At 42.0% G+C, this 20804-nt stretch overlaps 1 protein-coding gene across 1 annotated transcript; it reads left to right on the forward strand.

The window, feature by feature from the left end:
• The first annotated feature begins 1602 nt into the window (after positions 1-1602).
• Positions 1603-20235, forward strand: jak2a (Janus kinase 2a). The gene is made up of 23 exons (XM_079178622.1): positions 1603-1859; positions 4872-4995; positions 5100-5220; positions 6027-6172; positions 6868-7162; positions 7381-7500; positions 7986-8143; positions 8254-8365; positions 9105-9291; positions 9824-9948; positions 11239-11373; positions 11522-11609; positions 12531-12658; positions 12752-12890; positions 13072-13223; positions 13613-13763; positions 13898-14031; positions 14328-14517; positions 14916-15040; positions 15630-15802; positions 16030-16147; positions 16431-16544; positions 18249-20235. Exons 1-23 carry the CDS (start codon positions 1604-1606, stop codon positions 18357-18359), a joined length of 3402 nt encoding a protein of 1133 aa, XP_079034748.1. The 5' UTR covers position 1603; the 3' UTR covers positions 18360-20235.
• The last annotated feature ends 569 nt before the right edge of the window (positions 20236-20804 follow it).

Below are 20804 nucleotides of genomic sequence, written 5' to 3' on the forward strand. Positions count from 1 at the left end.
GTTCAGTATGGTCGACAATATTTTTGTTAACATTTCTAACATTGTTCAGGCTGGCGTATTGGGTCACTCCACCTCTTTCTGTCTTTGGCCAATGAAAAGTATAAACTATAAGATTACTCAATATCCACCTAAAATGACTTGATACATTAAAAACAGTATATTGTTATTATACTTGAATATCTATAATACCTTTAAAACCCTCACAGACACACACACAGTTTGTTGCAGAATGGAAAAATGACACATCTGACTGTCTGCATCAAGGCAAAACAAATGACATATTGAAAATCATGTTGCATACCATGTGCTTCTGCCACTGTTATGCCTCCTCAGCAAGCCTGTCATCAAAAGCAGACTGCCAGTGCGGAGTCACACGCCGGAGGAGTCTATTTCACTGGAAAACATTCAATTCTGTTTTCTTTTACTGTGTATTTAGTCCCTCATACAATGAAATGCATCCCGGCGAAATAAGATGTCAAAGATGTTACTCAGCAATAGCATGACCCTGTGAGGGCAATTCATTACATTTGATCCCTTTGCAAATGCAAATGTGCACAAGATAAACCTGATTGATACTATATTGATGCATATTAGGACCACAAAGCTCAGCGGCTAAGTAGAGTCAACCTGTTGGTTACTAGAGTAAACACAGAGGTAGAGACAGTACCAAATGTTTTCCATATGTAAAAATAATTAAGTGCAGACGTACGTATATAGTTTTAGGACTCAAACTGCTGAGTCTGTAGAGTAAATTTACTGCTCAGCAGTCTTGTGATGAGTGATTGTGTGTTCTGATAAGCAACCGTAAATTGTAGGCTAATTGACTTGAAGTAATGCTTGTGTCCGCTAACAGTGTATGGTTATAGAGCGCGATAGCATCTCGGACATCTGAATCAGCCACTGTTGAAAATGTGGTCTTTAGGGTTCAAGTTAGAGTCTGCGGTTATTTCCAAGCTTTACACTTGATCTTCTCCACATTTAAACATAAAGTACTTTATTCTAGCAATCTGTTTTTCATTGAAGCTGCCTCAGCCGGGGTACACACACTACAATGCTGACTACAAACATAAATGTTCCCAACCTATTCCCTGATCTCTCCTTGGGAGCGTAGGCAATCAAGGACTTCTCAGGGCATCAGCCATATAAAAAGGAACTAATGTCAAGCAAATTACTCCACAATCAAACATGAAAAGCAAAAACCTAATTTTGTTTTCAGTCCCTCTGAATCAAAAAATATGTCTTCTCAGACTCTTTATTTCCACGGTCTCTGAACGTATGAGACGTACTGGTTTTTAACTGCTCATTGGATGAATGTACATGTAAGAGTCTGTCCATTCTTGCCTAAAGGCTCTGGTCTCGCTGTCCACCTTTCTCTTTTTCGAGCAAGTCATTTGAAATAACTTCTCTGACTTACGTACTTCTCCGACTGTTGGGCCTCTCGCCCCGTCTCGCTGTCGCGTGTCTGAATATCGCACTCAAGTCGAGGGCGACGCTCATCAGAATACACATGTGCGATTGGCCGAGTTGCACCACATGACATGGTTTCCATCTCTGTCTTATAATCTTTGTCCCCTGACAGGTGGATGTTTGTTTTACGCAGCGCATGGCCTGTATTCTGCTGACCGACATGGAGCCACCCATCTCCGGTCCCACGGCGCATCTCAATGGCCTCCTACCCGACCTCGACCCGGCCGCTGGACTCGACGCCAAGCAGGACACGGACGCCACCTGCCTCACTGTCCACCTCTACTACCTGGCGAAGGACGGAGGAGAGGGTGACGGTTCAGAAAGCGTGCTCACGTTTCCACCAGGGGAGTACGTAGCAGAGGAACTGTGCATAAGTGCAGCGAAAGCGTGTGGTGAGTCAAAAGAGGATGTCACAAAATATATATAATATTTTCTAACATCAGTCTAATAAGGGTTTTAAATTATGCTAAAAAAAATACATCAACAATATGAGAAAACAGAGGGGAGAAAAAGAAGGACATTCAAAATATAGTGGTGTGACAATGCATTATATTGTTCTGTTTAACAACAAATTCTTCGTGCCATGTTCAAAACCTTGAGCAATTCACTGGTTAGATGACAACCCTGTTTTTATTGCCACACATCTGGATGTGTGTGCAGCCTTGTGAAGTTCTGCTTTAGCGTGGGATGTACACCTCGTTGAGAAACAACTGCAAGTGGGTCAGGCTAAAGAAACATTGTTTTATTAAAAAGTCTCAAATACAACACCTCTATACACTTATTTTTGTAATTATGCACAGTAATTATATATAAGCATAATAATTAAGGCACATTCCCAGGCACTTGGGCATTTTTTGCTCCGTTGAACATGTCTTGACTTTATTGTTAAGTATCAAATTGAATTAGAAACACATGTAGAAGTCAGAACAGTGAGGTATTAAGTCCACTGCATATAAAAAGTCTCTTCTTGCATCAATGCATTTGTCTGTGTAGATCCCACAATGGAGCATAAAAGCACATTTCCCACGGCCAGGACACACATGGGAGGATGTTTATTACAACTTTAAAAGCATGCATGTACTTCCCTCTCCACACAGTTTATTAGGACATTTTCAGAAGTTTTGACCTTTTAATTTGTATATATCTGCAGAAAAGCTTTTTTTGTTCACTTGAAGACGGTGGGAAATCTGATCCAAACATCCAGCAGCCACCTTGTTGCTGTGCGCTTTAAGGCATTGACCTGCTTGGTTTCGATTTATCCGTCATCCATGGCAATAAGAAAGGAAACAATCAAATGGACTGCTTGGGCAACGTTCAAGAGCATCTGTTTGTTTTTTCCATGGCTTCTTCAGCGGCTCCAAATGCATCCAACTTCATTCCTTATACCAAGACTTTCCTGGTGAAGGAGTTCAGATAGGCGCTTTTGCCATCAGAGCCGACACAGTGTTTTGTCAGAACCACTGGCTCTTCTCTTTCTAGCAAACGCAAATCAGGAAGTTGTCGACTGTTGCCTCTATTTTCCTCTCCACCCTCGCTCTATCTCTCTCCGACACACTCTCTTGCTCCATTCCCTCGTGAGCTGATAAGAAACGTCCTCTCTCCACTTCTTCCATATCCCCATGCTTTTTCAACTTCCTTCGTCCTCTTGTTTCTCTTTACACTTACTTTTTTATGTGGTTTTGTATTCGGGTAGGAGAATCATACAAGTCAGATTTGTTATGGAGATAGGTCGGGATGTCACATTGCAAGATGAAGTCAAACATTGTCACCTTCCCAACAGTCAGACCTGATATGACTGGACTTAAATAGGTGGAGAAGTTCTATCTATAATCAATCTTCTTTTTTTTTCCTTACACATCAGCACACTAAGAAAAATTCTCCTCTTTATTTATTTGATGATCTGTATCTATGTATTAAACGGTGTGACGTATGATGTCAAGACGTGTAACGCAATGATTCTCAGCTACTACGGTGTGAATACAGTGACTTACTGTGCAGTGCATTGCTTACTTATTGTGGCAGGCTGTGGCTCGGGAGCTAGAGCGGCTCATCCTTTAATCACAAGGTTGGCGGTTCGATCCCCGGGGTCTACACGTCTAAGTGTCCTCGAGGGAGACACTGAACCCTAAGTTGGTCCCAGAGCGGCTCCTATGTGCATTAAATGCAGAGGTCAAATTTCATGAATGTAATATTTCAATTGAAAGAAAGTTTACTTTATTATTTGATAATGTAACAAATAAGACAAGGTAGAACTTTCTTAAAGATCAACTTTCTTAGTTCTTTGACTCCACTTCCCCTGTTGCTTCCTCTAACGCACCCTCGTACCATTGCTTCGCTCTGAGAGAGGGCTTCCTGCTGTGTGAGGAAATGTTTCGTCTGCTATTGACCCACTTGTCCGACTGGTAAAACACCTCACTGTGAGAACAAATGAGTTCACAGGAGGCCCGGACTTTAAATATGGTTGGAAACGTGGTCAAACTGCCGATACCATCACATGAAAAGAAAACCCAGTCTGTTGATAATACATCCGTATCAAGATTGTGCTTAACCACCCATGTTTGACAAAAAACACCTTACACAATACCTCATGCACTCGATGTCTGCGTCAGAATGCATCACAGCAAAAAAATAAAAAAGTTTAACGTAAACTTAATGAACAAAAGCAAGAATATTGCTGAAGCAAAATCAGATAACTTCCACCAAAAAGCCATAACATAGCTCACAAGCCTGAGTTTAATCACCTCTGCCAACTGTCATAGTTTGGCGTGACAGACTTTCATACAGCCAGCGCAGAAATTTGCAGAGAAAATTGTCGCATCGGACTCACCGTTAGAAGAGCTGTAGGGGACACGTCACGGCGGGTCTCTCTTTAGTTCAGGCATTTGTATGTCTCTCAAAGGCCGATTGTTTCTAACTTCCAAAATCATTGCTCTTAAAGACTGGTATTTTGAAGACATAATGAGGAATTGTAGGAACAAAAACATACAAGTGGGACTGACGTTCCAGGAATAGAATATCAATAGAATATCCCCCAAATGAGGCTATTATCGTCAGAAGAAGTTGTAAAAGAAACAAACAATACTCCTGGGAACAGTGAAACTCGGTTCATGGGAGCTTCAGTTTTAATGTGGACGATGACAACGAGCTATAAATATGCTCCCAGTCTACATTGCTACCACGACGCAAGCTGTGTGTGTGTAAACATACAGTACATATATGCTAAACTTTGTGTATTTCTAAATATTGGCCAGTTGTTGTTCTACAGTGGCAGCTAAGCTTGCAAAAGCTCTAAAAACTTGTTCTGTATTTCAAACCTAGGTATCAAGGGGTTGCCCGCTGTCCTTAGTTCCCAAATAAAATTCTTATTATAGAACACTGAGGATTGTTTTTCTCTGTCTTTTCAGGGATTGCCCCCGTGTACTGCAGCTTGTTTGGCCTCATGAGGGAAAGTGACAGGATATGGTTTCCTCCTAATCACATCTTCAAATTGCAGCAGCCAGCCAGTGAGAGCCTGCACTTCAGAATCAGGTAGATGTTTTTTACTATTTGCCCCCCCCCCCCCTTATTAATGTGTCGTTTATGTTCGGATTCATTTTCTTACTGGAACTTCTCTGATCTCTTTTTCTATCCAGATACTATTTCTCTGGCTGGTATAACAGCGGCAACACACTGAATGCCCATCGCTATGGCGTGTCCAAGGGGACGGAGAGCCCCGTGATGGATGACTGTGTCATGGCATACCAGTTTTTTCAGGTGAGTCTTTACAACTTCCACTTCATATTATAATGAAGTCAGCTATTTTAGGTATTTTTCCTTCAACCAAACCAAAGAACGGTGTCTTTGAGATGCCCTCTCCTTCACCTCAACACCACTCTTTTAAAACATAACAATAACCAGAAATGTTGAGTGGGAGGAGATACAAATCTGCTTGCTCCCCCCCCTCGCTGTCTGTCTGTGTCATTACAGCCAATGTGTAAGTTCAGAAAACAGGAAGTGGGGTGGTAAGAAGAACAAATGGGGAACACAGGTTCTCTTCACCCCGTGTTTGCACGTGCGTGTGTGTGTTTGCATGTGCGTTTTAAATAGTTTCCGCTTTTTTTTTTTCTTTCTTTCCCACATGTTTGTGTGAACTTGACACATGCAGCTCTGTTCAGCTTTGTTTTTATCTCCACTGTCACACTGACAACATGAGGTGCGTGTCAACAGACTGGTCTACAGAACGTTTCTCACAGCCGCCTGCTGTTGTAGAGCTTGACTTGTGCAGGCCCAACAACCTAACCAGGGCGGAGTTTGTTGATGTTATATTGAATAAAAGGAGTTTCCCCTTTAGAATAGACTTTTTGTTCATTCTAGCATACATTTTCATGTGCCATAAAGAGACTAGAATCGGTCCGATTACTGTTAATTTCTTTGACAAATCTAAGATTTACTAAATTTGACATGTGAAGTAAGCCAATTGTGCACTGGGTGAGACATTTGGCATCTGTTTACCTGCTCCTTCCCCATCTCTCACACTATTCTTCTACTTCTGTCCATCTGTTTCTTTTTTCCTCCTCCAGAGGCGTAGTGACTTTCTGAGTGGCTGGGTTCAAATTCCAGTGAGCCACGAGGCCCAGGAGGAGTGTCTGGGCATGGCGGTGCTGGACATGATGAGGCTCGCCAAAGAGAACGATCAGTCACCCGTGGACATTTACAATTACACCAGGTAGGAGGCGCTCACAAACGTAGTATCGTTATTCTGATCATTCAAATTGTTTAAAATGTGAATATGAAGGGCAACCCGGTAGAATCATCCCTCTACTAGAAGCCTCGAACAATGTTACGCCCAGAAATGTTCGCCACTTAACCATAAATCAGCCTTTAAGACAAGGAAAAGAAAATATTCAACTCGTAAAACAATGATCTGAAAATTCCAGACGGGTTGAGTCTCACATATGCCGCACACTCTCTTACCTAAATAATGGGAAATGCTCGCTGTTCTGCTGGCGTGCATGTTGTGCAGCTCGTGAATAACGAGTTCTCCTCAGAACGCAGTGAGCATCTAGTTTCATTATGCGTGTTCATGCAGCTGAATGAATTATCTCTTTGTATGAGATAATGTTTCGGTTCAAAAGGTGCGTTGCACTTGAAATATGAATTTCTTAACATAAATATTTATATTTTTATTTTATATTTAGTTTTAGCTGACCTTTTCAGGATTACTGACTACTCCTCCTGAGGTGCACGCAGCACTGAACTGCCACAAAGCGTTAGCGTTTGCTCTTTTAACCTTATTTCCTCTTTCACTCACCCCGCCCTTCTCCCTGTGCCTTTCCTGTTATTTGTTCATCACATCCTCCTCATTTTGACATCAACCCCCCCCCCCCCCCCCCCCCCCCCCCCCCCCTTCCCCGCTTTCAGCTACAAATCCTTCCTGCCGAGATGCATGCGAAGCCGCATCCAGGAGTACAACATCTTGACTCGGAAGAGGATCCGCTATCGCTTCAAGAAGTTCATCCAGCAGTTCAGGGAATGCAAGGCCACGGTGTGCAACCTCAAGCTCAAATACCTGATGAGCCTGGAGCTGCTGCTGCCCTCGCTCTACTCCGAGCGCTTCCAAGTCACCAACCCCTCCGCGCGCGAGGTGACCATCGTTGTCACGGGCGACACGGGCGTCCAGTGGTCAAAAGGGAAAGAGGAGGAGGGAGCAGAGGAGGTGAGGGCCCGAGGGATGGGTTGATGTTGCCTTGGTAATGCATTTGTACCACACAGTTTGCCACAGTGTGAAGCTGCCATGGCTGTGTTTGAACCAATAGATGGAGCTCTAGGAGTTGGTTAAAATTGCCATTAACGACAAAAGCGCATGTGCGCGCACGCTTCTTCGTCGAATACAAACGCAATCCACTATTTCGTGCTCTTTTTTTGTGCCTCCAGGAGCTACAAACATACTGCGACTTCACAGAGGTGATCGACATCAGCATCAAACAGGCCAATAAGGAAGGCTCGGTGGAGAGTCGCGTGGTCACCCTCACCAGGCAGGACAACCAGATCCTGGTAGAGTACACGCTTGACTCCTCTTCATGCTCACTTTAAAATTGATCATTTGTTTCCTTTGCTTCCTTCCAATCTCATCTAATTCCCACTACAGTCTGTGAGCCAAATTGTCCCGTGGCAACATTAAAGCCCTGCAATGTGTTTCAATGACCAACACTTGTTTTTAGATGTCAAATTAGTTTCTTAAATTATTTTAAAGTCTAGTAATTTGTTACACTGCATTGCATACAACTTAAACAATAATTAAAATTCCAGTAAATAATGTATTTAGTATCTAAAAATATACTATTAAGTATTGAATTAAATAGATTGGCTCTATTGTCGCTGATCCAGCTGTTTGAGTCAGTATCAGCCCGATATCCGTATCGGCGCCTCCTTACATAAAACACGGATTAAAGGTTTACTGTTTACATTGATTTAAAGTTAAAAATAGGTGCTGAATGATTTATTTTTGTCCTCTTCTGCACCCCGGTCTCTCCCCAAAGGAACTGGAGTTCCATTCGCTCCCAGAGGCTCTGTCTTTCGTGTCATTAGTTGATGGGTATTACAGGCTGGTTGCAGACGCTCATCATTATCTGTGTAAAGAAGTGGCTCCACCGAGACTTCTGGAGTGCATTCAGAGCTACTGCCACGGCCCTGTGTCGTGAGTATCACACACACACACACACACACACACACAAATATAGCACGTGACTCGTGCACCCGCAACCACAGAACTATTCTCACACACACACATTGTCTCTTTGATCACAGGATGGAGTTTACGATCGCTAAGCTGCGTCGCTCTGGTAACCACCAAGGCCTGTACATCCTTCGCTGCAGCCCGAGGGACTACGACAAATACTTCATGTCCTTTGTAGTGGGGGTAAGCTATTAATGTTCGGTCATAATCAATGTGAAGTTACTGCATTTCTTACACCTGACTCAAATAAACAGGCTCCTTCGACACAGTCTTCGCTAACTGATAGACATCACCTTCAGCCCATGACCACATGCATCACAGCAGACTGACGAGATATCTCTTCCATTGGGTGGGACAATGCGTCAACACAACCAGGGCCATTAGACTATGATAACGATACAATGAATTGCTTGGAAGTGATGGGAGACAAAATCTACAGTCCCCGTTCTCTGTATAGATTTATTCCAAGGTTTCTCTGGAAGATCATGTGAGGCTTCAGCAGTCTGACTTGACATATAGAGCGGGTGTCTTCCAAAGTTAGTTATTTATGACTAAATTCCCGCTTTGTGTTGCTGTCCCTCCACTGCAGCCCAGCAAGCAACTGTCCCTGAAAACAAAAAGCGGGACTGTAACTCTTACTCGAAGTGATTAACACTGCTGAAACCTCATGTTAACTTCTGATTAACTTCTTAAATGTATATGTGCACTGAAAGAGGACTGTGGATGTTGTCCCCCATCACTTTATGAATGGATACTTTCATGGCCAGTATGGACAAGAGGACTGAGAGCAAAACCTGTTTCAATGTTTATACTGTAAGGGCACCTGACTGTAGTTTTTTCAGCTATTATGTCTTCTGACTGACACTGACTCAATCCCACGTGTACAGTTTAGCTGTAATTGGTGCTATTTTTTTGTTTTCAGTTTGAAACTATGGTGGACCATAAGCACTGTCAGATCACGAAGACGGAGTTGGGAGAGTACATTCTGAGCGGTGCCAAGAGGAGCTTCGGCTCACTCAGGGAACTTCTGCACTGCTACCAAAAGGAGGCGCTCCGCACCGATGGATACACATTCCAGCTGACCAGGTGCTGCTCACCCGGCCTCAAAGGTGAGCATGCACACACAGACACTAACAAGAATACTGTATGTATACATGCACATGTAGTACCACAGGTAAAAGAACACATAACACAGTCAAATGCAGACATCCAATGCACCAGAAATAGACCGTTTCACTGCGTTATTATGGAGCTAACATTTTGTTATTTGTTTCTTTGTCCATAAGGCTGCAAGAATAGGCAACAGCATCCTTTCAATCATATATAAATGAACTCATATTTTAAGCTGAATCTGTTGTAAAACTTTGAGTGAGTTTTGTTAAGTTTTGATAGTTAATTCATTCATTATTGAAGCTCATTTGGAACAATACCACATAGGTTGTATTCATGATTAAGAACTATAAAGTAAGCAGTCTAATTTCCCAATTGCTAGCTGTTGCATTCCTAATTCATATTTGTCATTTAATAGTATCACACGTCGGAAAGCTACAGCCCTCCATGGCAGTGACCATCAGATGTAGTGTCAAAGTGTGAGTTTGATGTGAGTTTTCCTAATCCCTGCCCATCTTTGCCTTTCTTCAGATAAATCCAACCTGGTGGTGTGTAGAAATAATCAAGGTGCCGATGTCCCACTGTCTCCCTCGCTGCACAATCACAACATCAGCCAGATGGTCTTCCACAAGATCCGAAAAGAAGACCTCGTCATCGTAAGATAACCCTCCTCACTTTAGCTGAAAAATAGTCGTAACTAGGCCGTTTCTACGGTTTTATTAGGTTGTATACCAATACTGACGAAAACACTAGTATCAGATTAAAAGCATTGTAGAAGCTTAGTATCAAACTGTATCAAAAGGCTCTTGTTTACAAGTTCCTGAACAGATAAGTTAGGATCTTCTACTTGTGTAATAACACTAAAGCCAAAATGTACTGATGCCGGCCTTTTGTAGACAAGTTAACATTGTAAACTTGTCAATATGCGTGAGCGTGCCACACGTATCGACCAGAAAGGACCAGAAGGATTCCTGTTGGTTCCATGAGGTCGCTACTATTAACAAAAACACTTCCTCAATTGATTCCCCCGATGTAACTCAGCGTCAATAGCAGTCGCTGTGGACAGGTGTGAGTACAGAATTTGTGTATGTCAGCCATGCTCTCACCTCGTTGAGCGCTCCATGTCTGTCTCATCATCTTTTAGTTACAAGTTTTGTACAACAGGTGTGTCACAAGAAAACCACTGACGCTGTTCCACCAATCAGAGAGCTCAGGGTTTTTTCTGTGCTGGAATATTGTCTTCTCACTCATCCCGTACCAGATTCAAGATGGGTTTTCTTTTAATCTTCCTGTTTTAAACAGGTGTTCAGCTTTCTTGTGCATTTAGATAGATTAGATTATAGATTATACTTTTTAAGATTAAGCCATGAGGTCAAATAGGGTCGAGGTGGAAGGTTTATCATATAGGTCTTTGCCTTTATTATGATTATTTCTAAAAAAATATGCTCCGTGTAAATTCTTCTTGGAGAGTGTATTGGCAGTTTAAAACCTTATTCGCTAATGATTACATTATACTGTCTTATATTAGGCCTCTTGGCTAAGTACTTGTCTCTTTCTGCCTCCTGGAGCATCCAACCTTCGGCTTCCCAGCCAATGTTGTTGTGTTAAGCATTCAACTATTAAATATCAGCATACAGAGGCAGAAAGAGACACTCTAGACGTGAGGTTATGAATCTACAGACAAAACACGATGTGTTCCAGACACCTGCCAAGGGTCAGAATATGTACACGTGTCTTTATCTCTGGCCAGCCAGCTGGGAAATCCCCATTTTCAAATAAAACTCGTAATACTCTAAAAGGATCAGCTTGCTCCTTGTGAATTCCTCTTTAAAGTGCCACCACAGATCGTTCCAGTACTTTACGGTGAGAGAATATCGGGCAAAGAAGTGTCTCTTTGACTCAGAAGGAGCCGTATAATTCAACATAATAGAACTCTTGTGTTTCAGAATGAGAGTCTGGGCCAAGGAACTTTCACCAAGATCTTCTGCGGTGTGAGGAAGGAGCTGGGAGACTACGGAGAGATACACCAGATCGACGTCGTTATTAAGATCCTGGAAAAGGCTCACCGCAACTATTCAGAGGTTGGCCTGTTGAGGGAGTGAATGAGTGAATGAGTGAGTGAGTGAGTGAGTGAGTGAGCGAGTGGATCAGACTAAATAAACTCTGGGGTCATGAGTTGAAAGGAGGCAACAAGGTAATCGGATCTCTTCTCTTATTTTTCCCTCACAGTCCTTCTTTGAAGCAGCCAGTATGATGAGCCAGCTCTCCCACAAGCACTTGCTCCTCAACTTTGGCGTGTGCGTTTGTGGCAATGAGAGTAAGTCTACAACACACACACACACACACACACACACACACACACTACTGGACCATATATGGTCACAAAGGAAGAATTCATTGTGGTTATCCTCACCTGTGGCATGTAAAAAGGACACTTTAAGATTTTAGATTAGAGGGATGTTGAGACCAAGACAAGGAGGCTGTTGTTCTCCTGAACACAAAAGAGCCAGTTTTCACGCTACAAGCAGTTGTGTTTACAACAGTTAAGGTTGTCCCTGTAGGCAACTGAGACAAACAGAGAGGAAATAAGGTTTCTGACCTGCTCTCGGCTGTGCTCTGACCCTTCCACTGTGACCACATTAAGCCCCCAGGAGTCACTAATGGGCCACTGAAACTGCCCACACACATCAGAGCAGTATGGTCTGGAGGCATTCACCATTCACACTTCTGAGTGCAGGAAAAGAAAAAACTAAAGATTATAATGAATGACTTAGAAATAGAGATAACGGCAACACTCACACAAATATATGTTTTGTCGTTTTGTGTCCGAACACCGTTTTTGGGGCATTGAGGCAAAGTTGCTAAAATGCAGGCCTATAAACAAATGAATAAATATAAATGAAAATACATTTCTTCGTCCGTGGGGACTTGGCTTGGGAACTGGAGAGTCGCCAGTTAAGGTCCCCTCACAGACCATGATGTGTCTGTAAGGGGACTGGACTTTATGACCATAGATATATTTCTCATGTGGGACAACGAAAAACTGAACTGCATCAGATGGCAAACTGTGGATGAAGACATTAATGGATGCAGAAGGTGTTCTGTCTACAACTGCTGTCAAAGTGTTTACAGGAAACCAGCTACAGTAAACCACAAACTGGAGTTCTGTTGAGAAGATTTTCTATATGGATATAGTAGTGATTAATAAAACATGATGTCTCTCACATCTCCCTGTCAGACATGATGGTGCAGGAGTATGGTAGATTTGGTTCACTGGACACGTACCTGAAAAAGAATAAAAGCTGTGTTAACATCACCTGGAAGCTAGAAGTGGCCAAGCAGCTATCCTGGGCCATGCACTACCTGGTAAGACAATATCTTCAACTCGTGTGCAAAACTAGTTGAGCGTTGGTGCCTTACAAATGTAATTACATTTGTCTCTGTCGTGTCGGCACGCAGGAGGACAAAAACCTCGTTCATGGAAATGTTTGTGCCAAGAATGTCCTTTTGATCAGAGAGGAGGATCGGATGACGGGCAGCCTGCCCTTCATCAAACTCAGTGACCCGGGCATCAGCATCACCGTGCTGCCCAAAGAAGGTGAGAGACTTGGGAGTCACGTACTGTCCTGATGTGAGACAACCCGAACCTCACGCCTCTGTTGAGGCACAAGTCATGTGAACATAGTTTTGCTTTGGTGTGATTTGTTTTTTTTTTCAACCTCTTATTCCGTTCACATGTTTCCTTCTCTCTGTTCTTCTATGTCATGTCCATTCATCAGTTCTGGTGGAGCGTATCCCGTGGGTGCCCCCCGAGTGCATTATAAACCCCCAAAACCTGAGTTTAGCCACAGACAAGTGGGGCTTTGGGACCACCCTGTGGGAGATCTGCAGTGGCGGAGACAAACCGCTCAGCACCCTGGACTGCTCAAAGGTCACAAAAACAGAAGATGCATTCAGATTATTGACTTACTGAAAACGATCTGTATTAAAGTGATAGGTCGATATTTTGGGAAATGATGATTTGGGAGTCACTTCTCCCCTGCAAGAAATAGTTGCAGTTTCATTTTTACACTGTGGCGTTCAGGCTAGCTACCTGTTTCCAGTCATTATGCTAAGCTAAGCTAACCAGCTGTTGGCTGTAGCCTCATATGTACCGTACGGACATGAGAGCGGCATCACTCATAACTCATAACATTTGTTTTAAAGTGAGAAGGACTTATTTGAAACATATTATATTGATTATTCTAAGAACGTGTGCCAACTTTTGTTTTATTTAACTCGGTTTGAATACACGCTGACTTTTGCTCCTGTGCCCTGCAGAAGAACCTGTTCTATGAGGACCGGCACCAGCTGCCGGCTCCCAAATGGACCGAGCTGGCCAATCTGATTAACAGCTGTATGGACTATGAGCCCTCACACCGGCCCTCCTTCAGAGCAATTATCAGAGATCTCAACAGCCTCTTCACGCCAGGTAGGAAGAGAAAATGAATGTCCAGGCCTCTGCCAGAGTCTCCGATAACACCTGACAGACAGATCTATTGATCACGTGGATACACAATGCCCTACACACTCTTCGTTGAGCATTTTTATGTTGCTGTGTTGCAGACTATGAGCTGCTGGTGGAGAGCGACATGGTGCCCAACAGGACAAGAGGCTTCGGCTTCCCGTGGGCCTCCGAGAGCCAGGAGCCCGCCCAGTTTGAGGAGCGGCACCTCATCTTCCTCAAGCAGCTAGGCAAAGTGAGACATGCAGACACACACAAACTCGATTTTTATCACGCATGTTCCTTTTCTTTTATATCCTTCATAGTATTTAGATATTGTCCTTAAGGGTGCATCTCATAATACTTTCTAGAAAGCAGGACGTTTGCTAATACTAATTCTGAAGATGATGTGTTTTGTTTTCTGTCATAACTGAACTAAATGTATGCTTAGCTACATTGGAAAAGCTCGTTCAATGTGTGCTCTAAACCAAGAAGAAATCGTAGCTGTTCCTACGTCTCTTAAATGTGCTCTCCTCTGACCTCGCGCTGCAGGGAAACTTCGGCAGCGTGGAGATGTGCCGGTACGACCCCCTGCAGGACAGCACGGGGGAGGTGGTGGCCGTGAAGAAACTGCAGCACAGCACCGCCGAGCACCTCAGGGACTTTGAGCGGGAAATCGAGATCCTCAAATCCCTCCAGCATGAAAACATTGTCAAATACAAAGGAGTTTGCTACAGTGCAGGTACAAGCATGATGTCAGATTACGTGTCCCATATTCTTTATAGAAACCACAGTGACATAAGCTTGTGTTTCAACATCAGGAGTCGTAAGGTGATGAAAGGAATGAGAAGACTGCTGGATGGGAAAAAAAAATCTGTTTTCTTGGTTGGAAAAAATGTAGATAAAGCAAATTATTTGCCTGATTAATCTCGATTCTTACGTTAGATTCAGGAGGGCTTCAGTGATTTTCTTTCACTCTGTGATACTATCACCCGGGCATGTTTTGTGAAACGTAATAATGTCGTTACGGTTCCAACATTTGCAACATGCCCATGAAACAAATGAATCTTGATTTTCTCACACGCTATTCATTCGTCATATTTCCTCTCCTAAGTATCACACGTAACTTTGTTTCTGCAGGTCGAAGGAACCTCCGGCTGATCATGGAGTATCTCCCCTTCGGCAGCTTGAGAGATTATCTCATCAAACACAAGGAGCGCTTTGATTTCAACAAACTGCTGCACTACGCGTCACAGATTTGCAAGGTAATGCAGTGCAGCAGGTGGTGCTTTGTGGAACCCTGATATTATAGGCAGACAAATGACTGTGAGATGTTAGAAATCACAAGAGAGTCCATAATTTCAGGACTGGTTTGCGGCGCTCGGCAGGGTGGCTGCATATGACTACATAACTTGACAAGTTAGCTGCTGTTGAACTTCGTCAACATTTGTTTGACGTTGTATGAATACATGCGCGGCACAGAGCAATATAATTAGTTGGAGGTTGTTGACTCCGGCTGAATACGGTGGCTCGAGGTTATGATTAGGAGCAGCATTTATCATGGCAGGGTATATATTGTGGTCATGTCCTCTCATTAGTGCATATTATTGACGTGGGTTTATATAACACTGTGTGTAGGTGTAGTCGGGGAGTGGAGGCCTGAGATGGCTGTCTACACATCAGCTACATACATTTTGTAAATATAATATATGCGGAAAACTACAAAAAGTGAATTAAGTCAAGAAATACATATCAAATGACACATGCAAGTCTTCCTTTTTTATTTCATTATTTTGTTTTCTTTGACAGTTTTTTCCCCCCCAAAATCAATGAACTACTCGTGTCATTCTTCAGGGCATGGACTACCTTGCCACTAAGCGATACATCCACAGAGACCTGGCCACTCGGAACATTCTGGTGGAGAGCGAGATGAGGGTGAAGATCGGTGATTTTGGCCTGACCAAGGTGCTGCCGCATGACAAGGAGTACTACACCGTCAGAGAGCCTGGGGAAAGCCCCATCTTTTGGTGAGGACGACACACTGCATGTGTTTGTTACAAGTATTTGAGCGTTTCTTTTTTCTACAGTTCTACGTTATCGTGACCCTTTGTGACGAGGCGTTGAAAGTACGATCATGGGAGAAGAATTCGATTTTGTACTGTTTCGTTCATGCCTTCATATCTGTCTGCTTGTATTGTAGGATTAGTGATGAGCGTTTTAAAGATGTGTGCCAATGTGTTGTGGTATTTTCCAGGTACGCTCCAGAGTCGCTGACAGAGAGCAAGTTCTCTGTGGGATCAGACGTTTGGAGTTTCGGCGTTGTCCTCTATGAACTCTTCACTTCCAGTGATAAGAACTGCAGCCCTCCTGCGGTACTGCACTTTCTTTCTTTATTAGTTTGACAATTTGACTTCTCTCTTATGCAACCTTTTTGTTATTCCACCCTGAATTGCTTTGTCAACTTAATTAAGCTACAAAAATGGGCCAGTATAATTAGTTTGTAGTGTTGTTAAAGAAATCAGTTGATTGAGCTCTCTGCTCTGTAGTAGAGCGAAGTACTTAAATACAGGAAACACTTTTTGGGGGGACAGTTTTAATGTTTTACCAAACTGTTTTCACTGAAGCCAAACAAGAACTACTGTTTTGCTGTTCCAGGTGTTTATGGACAAGATGGGACATGAAAAGCAGGGCCAGATGATTGTCTACCATCTGATAGACCTGCTTAAACAGGGATACAGGCTGCCTGATCCTGCTAATTGTCCAAAGGAGGTCAGTAAAAGTTGTTTTTATAAAAAATGTGTCTTGGTTCAAGGTCAATGCAAACACTTTGGGAATAAAGAAAATAGGATTCTTAGCTCCAAGCAGAAAAGGGCACCATGTCATATCATTAAAAGGCGTATCCAGTATGCATCTGATAACATATGTCAAAACCGTATTAACCCTTCTGTTATGTTCGTTTCTTAGGTACAGCCATGATGTTAGCGGGTCAATATGACCTGGTGCATGTTTAATCATCCAAAAGTTGTCAGAAACCAAAAAATCCTAATAAATATAGTTTGTACCTCATCACCAACACCCTTACTAACAATTCAATCAGTATTTAGTGGAATGAAGTTATTCACCCCTCCATCATAGTTCAATGAGGGTAACTCACTCGTTTTAATAAAAAATACATGTTAAAACAATTTTTTAGGTACATTGGAAAAGCCTAGATGTAAATTGCATTAGTCTACCATAACATGTATTTTTCTCTAAATTATTTTTACATTTTGAAACATTATTTTTTTCATGGGGTGATGTAGATAAATGGAGATGAGACACCTCTGCTGTTCAGGGTCATATTGACCCGCTCACTCAAAATCAAGCCAAATGAGTCATGAGGATTTATATTGAAAGTAAACTTTACTCATGTTTACTTATAGTGTTAAGGAACAGACATTTACAAAAATTAACAAGATATGAACACAGTGAACGAGGTGTGTGTGTCTGTGTGTGTGTCTGTGTGTGTGTGTGTGTGTGTGTGTGTGTGTGTGTGTGTGTGTGTGTGTGTGTGTGTCTACACAGCACACGAGTGACATGTCGTCACGGTGTGCTTTGTGCTGATACATGTTGCCACTGTCTTTATAATATTTTCGGTATACGTGTGTTGGGTGAGGATGAACACTGTATTTCACAATTTTTTGACACAAATGTCTCGCTTGGAGGAACAGATATATCAGTTTCCTCATCTGATGGTTCATAATCAGTAACATTGTAATCTGAATTGACCTCAAGATGGTCTTCATGTTCGGACACATCCTCCTCTATTTCACTGTTGTGATCAAGGATGTGCTCCAGAGCCTCAAGGCCTGTCATCCTTTTGTTTCTGTTGCTCATGCTGTCCTCCAGTAAGCTACTGTGTTGCATGTATCTGCAGAGTGTAATGTTGGTAGGACTCCCAAGCAACCCTTTCGTATGTTTCTCCCCTCTCCTGCTAAGTGTGGGCGGAGTTTTCCCGCAAGAAAAAAAAAGGTTCTCGCCAAAATAGTATCTTTCTCGCACAGGTGCGGTAGTGAGACCGCACGTGTGTGTGTGTGTGTGTGTGTGTGTATGTGTGTGTGTGAAATGGGGTGAAACATGTTGGGAGGAGTAAGAGATAATTTGTCTCACATTTTCAAAGAAAGAAATGGTCTAAACTTGACCCTTCTGACCCCTTATAGCCTCCACTTTCACTGCCGGGTCAAATTGACCCGAACATCATCTCTGTTATATAAACCTGCAGGGGGGGGTTGCACATACATGATCTTTTTTATTTCATTTTTTTCACGTTGATTACCCTAATTAAGGCAAGCAGAAGAAGTTTCATACAGAAAAAGTACTTTAAAATATTTTTTCTAGATTTTCAAACTTTGAAACGGGTCAATTTGACCCGCAACATAACAGGAGGGTTAAAGTAGAATAAAATAATTGTTTGTGCTCTGATGTGTCCTTCAGATTCTCAAGATCATGTCAGACTGCTGGAGCAGTGAACCGAGACTACGCCCCACTTTCAAGAAACTCATCCACAGTGTGGAGACCGTACGTCTCGTAGATGAGCCACACTGATCCCTTAACCTTTGACCTTTAGGTGTTGACCACAGTCAGTCCTCAAAGATCTGAACCGAACAATGAATGTCTTTGTGACGTCTGGGTGTACTGCAGTGATGCGCTCACTAGTCGGACATGCACGTGTTTTCTGTTGGTGCTCTGTCAGACTCTTTGACACTTACTCAAATAAGGATGATGAGTGGTGATATCCACTTTCCTCTTTCTTACAAATCATTTCAAATGATTTGAATAATTAGTACACTACATCCGACTCAAGACACCGAACCAAATGGATGTCAGATGCCTTTAAGAACATTTCATTATGAGATTTAAATTTCATTTTCATTTTCTTTGTGTTATTTGTACATTTGTTGTTTTACAAATTGAATACGACGAGTCACAGACTGGAGAAGTGTGATGTAAGATGTTCTCTGACTTGTGCTGAATGTTTAAATCACCAACAAGCGGCATTGCATCAGTTCATGCTCAGTGCTTTGATTTTGCACTCTTATTGTTGTAGACCTCACTGCAGGGGTGCTCCTGCTGACACCCAGACAGACTTCTGCTTGATCGTTTCCAGTTACATTTCAGCTGTTACAGTGGACTTGTGTTCTCCACATAATCATTTGCACCTTCGAGGATGAGTCTTGTGTTTTCTGAGCTGATGAAGCAGCAAGAAGCACCCGCAGTCCTTTTTGAGTGATATAGGTTTGCTAGGACTACACATCAGCGACCAGACTTGAAAGAAATACAAAGTTATTTGTCAAATACGTGATAGAGACAGCAATAACTGCTCAGTCATCTCTTTGAAAACTGTGTATCTAATAGTGTCATATCATGGACTCATACAGTAGAATTCTTGTTTTTTTTAAAATGGAAATGATGTTGTCTTTGTAATTAGTAATGGGTATATATTTTATAAATACAGTATGACGTTTTCATTGTTTTAAGGCTATACTATCTGCCTGTACTGTAGATACCAAATGTGAAAAGTTGAAGTTTATCTTGGTGGAGAAAATAATAATGAAGGGAGATGCTTTTATTTTCTGCAGTATCTTGTTGTGATGGTTTTATTTAAAACTTTGACTTTTGTTCATGTCATTGCTTTCCCACCATTTCAAAGCTGTTGAGGAGCTTGTGTTGATGTTGAATACGAGTCTGTGTCATGATGTGCATTACATTGTCAGCCACAAATGTATGATTGTTTGTTTTTTTGTCTTAACGGATGGTGCATCGGTCATTTCCTCAGTCCCCGAGCTGAATTATTTGTGGAACAGCATCTTTCTTTCTCATTTTGAAACTTAAAAAACAACCACATTCCAATGTTTTTATGTTATGCCATTAAGAGGTAGGCCATACACTGGGACATGCACCAAATGTCAAAGGATGGATGCCCTTTCACATCGCTAAAAATGAGTCACTGTAAAGTTTTCTCACTAACAAACACAGTGTGTCTGTAAGCTCCCACGCGCTTAACCTTTAGCCCTCCGGTCTGAACTGTTTGTTCACATCAAGTCTGTTGTGAATGAGAGATTGAGAGGATGACAGTTTCTTGGGAGCTGCTAACTAATGACAAGATGGGAAATGTTGCTGCCTCGTGTTACACCCGGCCCCCCCCAAAAAAAAGTTGTACTCATATGACCATTAATGTGATATATGTACATTGGTTTGTTTTGTGATCGATGTATAATTTTTTTTTATCCAAAGTGTTCAGAAAAACACATTTATTTATTTCAATTTGTTCAGTTTGTTTGACATGAAGCCTGGTTCTGTCATCTGATGGCAACCTGCAGCTACCTTTGATACATTTATGTGTAGAAAGATGTAAATATTAAGTTGATTAATGAGAATAAAATGGATATTTAGTATATTCCACGTGTGTAATATACGTTTATCAAACCAAACGCATTGTAGTACTACGGACATGAACATTTTAAATCTAAATGTGACTTGTTTTTTACATTAAGATTTATTATATTGTACCTTCAGTCAAACAGCTAGTCGGCATTTCCGGGTTTTGTTCAAGGGGTTAAATGTATTTATTTGTTTTATCTGCGTCATTAAAACCAAGCTGCTCTTTTGCAGTAGTGTCCTTGGGGTGTTAACAGAAAATGATCAGGCAGACGTAATGTTGTGAACAGAGGCCAGCAATAAGTTCACAGCAGCCTAAATGACATTAATGTGCGATATTGGCCTTTGCTGGTATAAACATAGTTTAGTTGAACAATCTAATATGGAATATGGATGCCGTTTTGTGCATAAAACCAGCATATAGAAGACAACATATGACACGGCTCGACATTTATTAGTATTTAAAATGTATTTTCAATGATGCTGAAAGATAATACCGTACATACAGAACATGATTTCTTTTTCAAACAAAATATCAAGTAAAAGGAATAAAGAACATTTGAAATCTTAAAATGTTAGGCTACTTCTAGCCTATTAAAGAGAAGATGTGAA

Source organism: Pholis gunnellus, assembly GCF_910591455.1.
Source record: "Pholis gunnellus genome assembly, chromosome: 18".
In the NCBI taxonomy this organism is placed as follows: domain Eukaryota; kingdom Metazoa; phylum Chordata; class Actinopteri; order Perciformes; family Pholidae; genus Pholis; species Pholis gunnellus.